The following is a 9,330-nucleotide window of genomic DNA, read 5'->3' as shown; positions in this document are numbered from 1 at the left end:
ATTCATGATAACTCTGCTTCATTTGTTCGTCTCTTAGATGTCAGGATTATTTAAAACTACAGATGAGCGTGGAGCTTGATGAAGGTGGGAGGTGATGTGATGAGAAGAACTCAACATCTGGAGAAGACAGGATTTATTTTTACTTTCTTAAAAATTGTTAAATTGTCTTTTCTTTGAATTTCCCTCGTTTCCCACAGAATGACTCATCAGAAAGTGAGATCTGACTGGAATGGGCCTGTTGTTTGTGAGCAGTGGGCCACCAGAGACCAGCCTGTATAAATAACACTCTGTGACTTTAGTGATGTTCACACAACTGTCATCTGAAAACTGAGATACTGAAGGAAACTGAACAACATCAGGATTCTGAACGACGCTGGTCCCCACCTTCAGCACCTGGTGGATCTTCACACTGGCCTCCAGGGGGTGCTGCACTCTGACCTTCACCATGGACGGAGCCGGGGCTGCCAACACACAAACACACACACACACACACACACACACACACACACACACACAGAGAATACACAGACAATATGTAAGCCACTGTTCCAGGTGATCTCTCAGGTAGAAGGTCTCAACCTTAACATGCAAAGTGCTTCAGGATCTTGTTTGTTGTGATTTGATTGGATGAATCTGTCTGGAGAGACCCACCTCCCGCCCTCGCTACTTCCTGGTTCTGTCCCAGCGGCACAAGGAACTCTGACTGGGTCAGTTCCTGATTGGCTGTGGTGACGGAGAGGAGCGCAGGCTTGACGATCTCATTGGTGGAGGACGGCGAGGCAGCAGCAGCCGCGGCGGCGGAGGCGGAGTCGACGGGGATCTGGCAGAACTTTCCGACGAAGGTCGAGGGGCAGAGGCAGCGGTCCTTCTGAAGACAGACGCCACCGTTCTTACAGAGCAGAGGACAGAGGACTGCAGGAGAAACACAAACAGTGAGATCTTTATTAGCTGTTAGCACGACGACAACTGGGATCAAGGTCCAAGGAAACGACCATGAGGAGAACAAAGGGCCCCGACCTGCAGGGGGGCCTCAAAGGAATATCAGGTTGGATTCTCCATTCGTTGAACATCACTAAATAAAGATGTAAAACAAGACAGCGACTCAAAGTGAAGCCAAAGCACCTTGATGGTGGCTGGCTGCAGGTCAGTAGCCCCGCCTCCTCCATGTTAGTTATTCACATACTCAAGAAATCCAACTGCATCAATTCAGCTGTTTAAGGTTCAAATATAAACAGTTGAATTATTAAATAAAAAAGAACCAGTAAGTTTCAGGCTCAACACAAACACACACACACACACACACACACACACACACACACACACGCAGGCCAACACTAACACACATCCATCATGTTTACAGTCTCTCTGCCAACACTGGGTCTTGTGTGAGTCCAGGTGACGTGCGGATGAAAACAAAGCTGCCGCCCTGTTGGGACGGAGCTGGAAGTGGACCGGGCGCCAACAGAACCAGCCAGCCACTTCCTACTTCCTGTTGGAGCTCGTTCCACAGGAAGTCAGGGTATTGTTACTCAGATTTCCGCTAATGAGCCGATACCACGTCTCTGCAGCAGGAAGGAAACCTGCAGCTTTAAAACCAGGTTCTTCTCAATTCTCTCTGTTGGTAACACAACACACACATGCTGGGATTATTATTCACCGTGTGGTGTGTAGCGCTGAAGTGTGTCTTTGTGAAGTTTTATGAGTTTAACAGTGCACAGCCTTATAGACTGAGATAAACTGTGAATGTGTCAGCAGCTGTTGTTGTTTTATATCTGATGTTTATTCAAAGTCGTGTTTGATATCGACGGAACATAAAGACAACAACATGTCGCCTCTTCCTCCAGAAACGAAGCCAAAACATCTCAGATACGAACGTGGCCATCTTGTGGTGATGTCATGATTCGGAGTCAGAGTCTGTGTGGTTGCGGAGGAGAGCCGTGGTATCAAGGTCCCGCCCTCACACCCACGCGCCCAATCAGGAGTCAAATCCAGCTGTCTATCATGACATTAATTAATGTTTTTAGAAAAACAAATCAAGTTATCTTAAAAATGATGTCAAGAGTTTATGTTAAATGAGACTAAGACTGAGGAGGATTTTTATTCTCAGAACTTAATCTAAAGAGAAAAACTGATAATCACATCTACAGCTACTTTATAAATTAGGAGGAGCAGCTGTTCGGACGAGGGACTCGACCCCAAGATGTCAGCACCAGCGGCTGTGGCTGAGGGGTCGAGTGGTCGTCCTCCAACCTGAAGGTCGGCAGTTCGATCCCCAGTCTGATCCATCTGCATGCCGAAGTGTCCTTGGGCAAGATGCTGAACCCTGAATGCCCCCCCCCCCCCATAGAATAACAAAGTGCTGCAAATAGATGCACTGTGTGAATGTGTGAATCTAAAACTGTAAAGAGCTTTGAGTCATCAAGACTAGAAAATCTCTATATGAATACAAAACCATTTACCTCCTCCTCTGCAGTTAATGATAAATCAAAGCCATATTTCCTGTATTAATGTCGAGCTCATGTGTCATGTACTCCACGATACTGCAAATGACATCATCACCACAAGATGGCAGAGTTTGTATCAGAAATATTTCAGCTTCCTTTCTGAACAGTTGGAGAAAGTGGAGACACAACGTCCATCTTTGTTCACAGTGTGAGAATAATCACACCCTGTAAACATCTGACAGGCGATAATTAAACAACAGGATTTGACTCCTGTGAGAAATCAAATGTGATTTATAGTTCTTAGTTATTTTCCAGTTCAGTTTAAAATAATTCGGTCCCAGTGTTGACCATGTGTTAGAACGTTGAGCCAGAACTTCTCTCATGTGACTCACTGAAGTGATTCCAGCTGAGACTGAAACCAGGTGTGGAACCAGCTCCAGCACTGGTCCCAGTCACCTGAGTACAAACAGCGTCAGTGTGAAAGCACCTCAGGGTGGAAGGAGTGGGGGGGGGGGTGGCAAAGACCATTTGAAGATAAAGAATCTTTCATTCGGAGCCATTTTTTATTCTCTGACTTCAGACCTGCTGCCAGCGGCTGACCTGGAGTCAGTTCACACTGCACAACTATTCACTGGCTTCGCTTCAGAGTCTGAACTCTGCCAACCATCAAAGAGCTGCAGGTCACATGACACAGCTGGAGCCACTTCACACGCAACACATGTAAACTCGTATGTTGAGATCAGATCTTCGTTTTCAGACTCTGCAGCAGGTGTGGACTCTCTCTCCTCTGAGGGTCACACGAGTCGCTCGCCCTACAGCTCAGTGTGGACTCTCTCTCCTCTGAGGGTCACACGAGTCGCTCGCCCTACAGCTCGGTGTGGACTCTCTCTCCTCTGAGGGTCACACGAGTCGCTCGCCCTACAGCTCGGTGTGGACTCTCTCTCCTCTGAGGGTCACACGAGTCGCTCGCCCTACAGCTCAGTGTGGACTCTCTCTCCTCTGAGGGTCACACGAGTCGCTCGCCCTACAGCTCGGTTTGGACTCTCTCTCCTCTGAGGGTCACACGAGTCGCTCGCCCTACAGCTCGGTGTGGACTCTCTCTCCTCTGAGTGTCACACGAGTCGCTCGCCCTACAGCTCGGTGTGGACTCTCTCTCCTCTGAGGGTCACACGAGTCGCTCGCCCTACAGCTCAGTGTGGACTCTCTCTCCTCTGGTTGTCTCTCTGTGACGTTACTCATCTGTTTTGACGTCTCCAGCACCATCGTGGTTTTTTGAAGTAACCATATTTGGAGAAGCAGGGGGGCGGAGCCTGACTGAGAGTTTGAGGACACTGCACGCCCACCTGCACCCATTGGACGGTACTAGCTGTCAATCACACTGCTTGTTTAGCTTTGCTCTGCTTGTGCTCAAACTCTCGAGTGTCAGCTCTTCTCCTCGTGCTCACGCTGTTTCTGTGTACGTGAAACTTCTGCTCTCAGAATTCTTTGTGTAACGACTCTTCAGCCAATAGAAAGCCAAGGGTAGTGATGACAAAGTGAACTGTCCCGCCCTCTTTATGGGTTCATCAGCTACACTTCTTTGACAGTCACATCACTTTACCCTTACAGTGTCTGGACCAGGAGTCTATGTCCATTTTCATTAACTGTCCTTGGTGACACAGGAGCAAGTGAGCGTCTTGCAGTGCACCATGGGTAATGCAGTTTATACAGAGCCAGTTAGAATGACACAGAGAACATGGAGGAGAGAAAAGAGAAGCTTGTGCAGTGAGTTCAGACCCACTTCAGTTTCTCTGGATCAGGTGAGTCCGAACACCGAACTGGAAACAGCAGAAGAAGAGCAAAGGTCAAAGGTCAAAGTTGAACTTACAGACTCTGAAGCCTGGACCATGGGAGCCGTCTGTGCGTCCTCCCTCTCCTCCCTCAGTGCTGCTGCTGTACAGCGTGGTCACGTTGCCTCTCTCGCAGTAGTTGACACATCGGTCCTGGCTGCAGCGCACTTTGCAGATCGTCGGCGTGAACATCACCTGGATCCTCTCCACCCCTCCTCCTCCCCCTCCCCCTGCTGTGGCGGTCTGTCCATCAGCTGGCGCAGGAGACACGAAGAAGAAGAAGAAGAAGACGATGACGGACAGAGAGCAGACGAGCGAAGGCTGCAGCATGTCGACTGTTGCACTCAGAGTTTCTCAGTGTGTTGCATCGTCTCAAACTCCAAAACCTCTCCCCTCTCACTTTACTCTGACTCTACCTTGCTCGTCCCCCCACCACCTCTCTCTCTTTCTCTCTCGCTCTCTCTCTCTCTCTCTCTCTCTCTCTCTCTCTCTCTCTTATCCCAGGGTCGACTTAAAACGAGTGTCGCAGGAAAAAAAGGAAAGAGGGAGGGAAGAAGAAGAAGTAAACGACCACACGTCACTCCCCCCCCACCCCACTCTCTCTCTCTCCGCTTTCTGTTTTTCCCTAAACACTCCTGAGTTTGAGCGAGCGAGCAACAGTGCCTGAGCAAGGAGAGAGAGAGAGAGAGAGGTAGAGAGATAATTGAAAGCAGTGTGCAGGACTGGGCTTGGCTCCAAACTAAATGTTTAACAGGGATCTGGTCCATCAGTCCACACAGAGAGAGAGAGAGAGAGAGAGAGAGAGAGAGAGAGAGAGAGAGAGAGAGAGAGAATTAATACACAAATCTCTCTCTCCCTCCTTCCCTCCTCTTCTTCTCCTCTTTTCTGTTCTTGGCCTCTCTCTGGTACGAACAGAGACGATCCATCTCCGCTCTCAGTTTCATAACCGGCTGCAGGATGTTGGAGGATGTCAGGCTGATGATGCAACACTGCTCTGGTTTTCAGGAGGACGGACTCACTGAATGTGTTGAAGTAGAAAGTGTCGACAGAGGAGAGCATGACACGCTTTGATTCTTCATGTGTGTTGTGTTAACGTCTTCCATGTTGCATGCACTGAACCTCCGGCCTCCACATTGAGCTGAACACAAACACAGACTGCTGATCGTAAAAGTTACTCACACAAACGTCCTCAGTGTCGACACAAAGAGAGAGAGAGAGGCTGCGCTAGTTTGTGTAAATCAAGTGTGAAAAATAAAGAAAAGAAAAGTTAATGAAGCTGCAGATGGAAAATACAGAGTGACAAGTTCTCTAGTCACATTCATGTTCAACACAAGGCTCAAAATATCACTGCAGTAAAGTTTGATATGTTTTAGCACTACTGCTGTAGTACTAACACGTGTAAAACACTACTGCTGTAGTACTAACACATGTAAAACACTACTGCTGTAGTACTAACACGTGTAAAACACTACTGCTGTAGTACTATCACATGTAAAACACTACTGCTGTAGTACTAACACATGTAAAACACTACTGCTGTAGTACTAACACATGTAAAACACTACTGCTGTAGTACTAACACGTGTAAAACACTACTGCTGTAGTACTAACACGTGTAAAACACTACTGCTGTAGTACTAACACGTGTAAAACACTACTGCTGTAGTACTATCACATGTAAAACACTACTGCTGTAGTACTAACACGTGTAAAACACTACTGCTGTAGTACTAACACGTGTAAAACACTACTGCTGTAGTACTATCACATGTAAAACACTACTGCTGTAGTACTTACACGTGTAAAACACTACTGCTGTAGTACTATCACATGTAAAACACTACTGCTGTAGTACTAACACATGTAAAACACTACTGCTGTAGTACTATCACATGTAAAACACTACTGCTGTAGTACTAACACGTGTAAAACACTACTGCTGTAGTACTATCACATGTAAAACACTACTGCTGTAGTACTTACACGTGTAAAACACTACTGCTGTAGTACTATCACATGTAAAACACTACTGCTGTAGTACTAACACATGTAAAACACTACTGCTGTAGTACTATCACATGTAAAACACTACTGCTGTAGTACTAACACGTGTAAAACACTACTGCTGTAGTACTATCACATGTAAAACACTACTGCTGTAGTACTATCACGTGTAAAACACTACTGCTGTAGTACTAACACGTGTAAAACACTACTGCTGTAGTACTATCACATGTAAAACACTACTGCTGTAGTACTAACACATGTAAAACACTACTGCTGTAGTACTAACACATGTAAAACACTACTGCTGTAGTACTAACACGTGTAAAACACTACTGCTGTAGTACTAACACATGTAAAACACTACTGCTGTAGTACTAACACGTGTAAAACACTACTGCTGTAGTACTATCACATGTAAAACACTACTGCTGTAGTACTAACACATGTAAAACACTACTGCTGTAGTACTAACACATGTAAAACACTACTGCAGTAGTACTAACACATGTAAAACACTACTGCAGTAGTACTAACACATATAAAACACTACTGCAGTAGTACTAACACATGTAAAACACAACTGCTGTAGTACTAACACATGTAACACACTACTGCTGTAGTACTAACACATGTAACACTACTGCAGTAGATCTAACACATATGAACACTACTGCAGTAGTACTAACACATGTAAAACACTACTGCTGTAGTACTAACACGTGTAAAACACTACTGCAGTACTACTAACACATATAAAACACTACTGCAGTAGTACTAACACATGTAAAACACAACTGCTGTAGTACTAACACATGTAACACTACTGCAGTAGATCTAACACATATAAACACTACTGCTGTAGTACTAACACATGTAAAACACTCCTGCTGTAGTACTAACACATGTAAAACACTACTGCTGTAGTACTAACACATGTAAAACACTACTGCTGTAGTTCTAACACATATAAACACTACTGCAGTAGTACTAACACATGTAAAACACTACTGCTGTAGTACTAACACATGTAAAACACTACTGCTGTAGTTCTAACACATATAAACACTACTGCTGTAGTACTTACACATGTAAAACACTACTGCAGTAGTACTAACACATGTAAAACACTACTGCTGTAGTTCTAACACATGTAAAACACTACTGCTGTAGTACTAACACATGTAAAACACTACTGCTGTAGTTCTAACACATATAAACACTACTGCTGTAGTACTTACACATGTAAAACACTACTGCAGTAGTACTAACACATGTAAAACACTACTGCTGTAGTTCTAACACATATAAACACTACTGCTGTAGTACTAACAGATGTAAAACACTACTGCTGTAGTACTAACACGTGTACATTTTGGAAAATGGATTTTGGTGAATATTCCTGATTCACTGTTAAACTGAGGACAAAGATTCTTTCTGACTTCCTGCAGAGTTGTGTTGTGTCAGTGGATTTGTTCTGATCCTCCTGAGCTCCTCAAAGTAAAGAGAGAACGCACCAGAGGCACACAGAGGCTGACCGCAGCCGCTCTCACAGGGGCCACGCAGCCTCAGGGGCCCCCGCAGAGCTGAGGGCCCGGTTGCTCTGCTGGTATAGAGACCCGTTGTTTCTGCAGCTATGAGCTCATGTCCTCTCACAGACACACACACACACACACACACACACACACACACACACACACACTCTCACACACACACACACACACACACACACACACACACACACACACACACACACACTCACACACACACACACACACACACACACACACACACACACACACACACTGAGCCAGTGAAGCAGAACAACAATAAACATGAGCAGTGGAACAAAGTGTTAACACTATGAGCACAGTGCTACAACAGCATGATGATGTAATGATGATTGATTCAACATGTCACCCGTCAGTCACATGGGCCGACACACACAACACACACAACTCTGTGTGACGATGTTTCCATCAGTCTGGTTCCAGATGTAGAAAGTGTTTTCCCACAGAGCGTAAATAAAGATGGACGATATGACTGCTCCTGAAAGTGAAGCCCAATCATCTGGAAAAAAACACCTCCTTCATGTTAGCAGATGGGACATGGACCAAATTAAAAAATCATGGTGTTTCAGTTTTTTTCTGGCTACAGCAACAAAGATTCTATTCATCCCTCAATCTAACATCAGGTTCATTCTCCTCAGTGAAGTTACACTGTAGTTACACTGTAGTGAAGCTGTAGTGACACTGTAGTTACACTGTAGTGAAGCTGTAGTTACACTGTAGTTACACTGTAGTTACACTGTAGTGAAGCTGTAGTGTCACACGGGGCCGAGCGCTCATGGCCGTGCAGAGATGTGTGTGAGTCGTACTGTAATTACACCTCCGAAACACTAGTGGTGGTAGAGCCTCTACGCTGGTGTTGAGTGTCTTCTGGTTTCTGGTCGACTTATTTACAAACTCTTTGTCGTGTGTTAACACCATGGAGCGTGTTCCTCAGTGGATCCTGTTGGAGCTGAGAGGTGATGAGGAGCAGCTTCTCTTATAGAGCTGCAACCACGTCCTCCATGTTCCTTCAACTCAATTTCAAAATGGCGGTGACTCTGAGGGACACGCGAGGCTACCAAACGGACCAATCACAGCTCGGGTCGGGCACGGCGTGAACACAGGCTAAAGACATCAGCTTTACACTCACTGTTCTCCAGTCAGTTCTCCACATAACTGACAATAACAGGATTTGTTTACTGTTCTAATCACAGTGATTGTCGCTCGACTATGAGTCTGTATTAACAGTCACCTTATCTGCACCACACACTCACACACACACAGACACACACACACACACACACACACACACACACTAAAAACCAGGCATTCCAGCTCCATTAAATCACCATCATGAAGAAAAAAAGCGTTCCAACAACACACGTCAGCCGGGCCTGAGCTGTGTGTGCAGTTTATCTCTGAGCTGTACTGGTTCTTATAGAACATGGTGACCCGTGTGTTGTGGTATGTGTGTTAAATAAACTGTCAGATTGTGTTAACGTG

The 9,330-nt window shown here is 45.6% G+C and overlaps 1 protein-coding gene across 1 annotated transcript in view; it reads right to left on the bottom strand.

Moving 5' to 3' along the window:
• LOC128440156 (latent-transforming growth factor beta-binding protein 4) overlaps positions 1–9,330 on the bottom strand; it is a 31,007-nt gene that overhangs the window by 19,221 nt on the left and 2,456 nt on the right. Inside the window, 3 exon segments of the mRNA XM_053422778.1 lie at positions 385–461; positions 652–912; positions 4,312–4,527. Coding sequence (XP_053278753.1) covers positions 385–461; positions 652–912; positions 4,312–4,527 — 554 coding nt within the window.

The sequence above is a fragment of the Pleuronectes platessa genome, chromosome 5 (assembly GCF_947347685.1).
Source record: "Pleuronectes platessa chromosome 5, fPlePla1.1, whole genome shotgun sequence".
Classification (NCBI taxonomy): Eukaryota; Metazoa; Chordata; class Actinopteri; order Pleuronectiformes; family Pleuronectidae; genus Pleuronectes; species Pleuronectes platessa.
The sequence above is the reverse complement of the archived record's forward strand: the minus strand, read 5'-3'. Positions and strand labels throughout refer to the sequence as shown.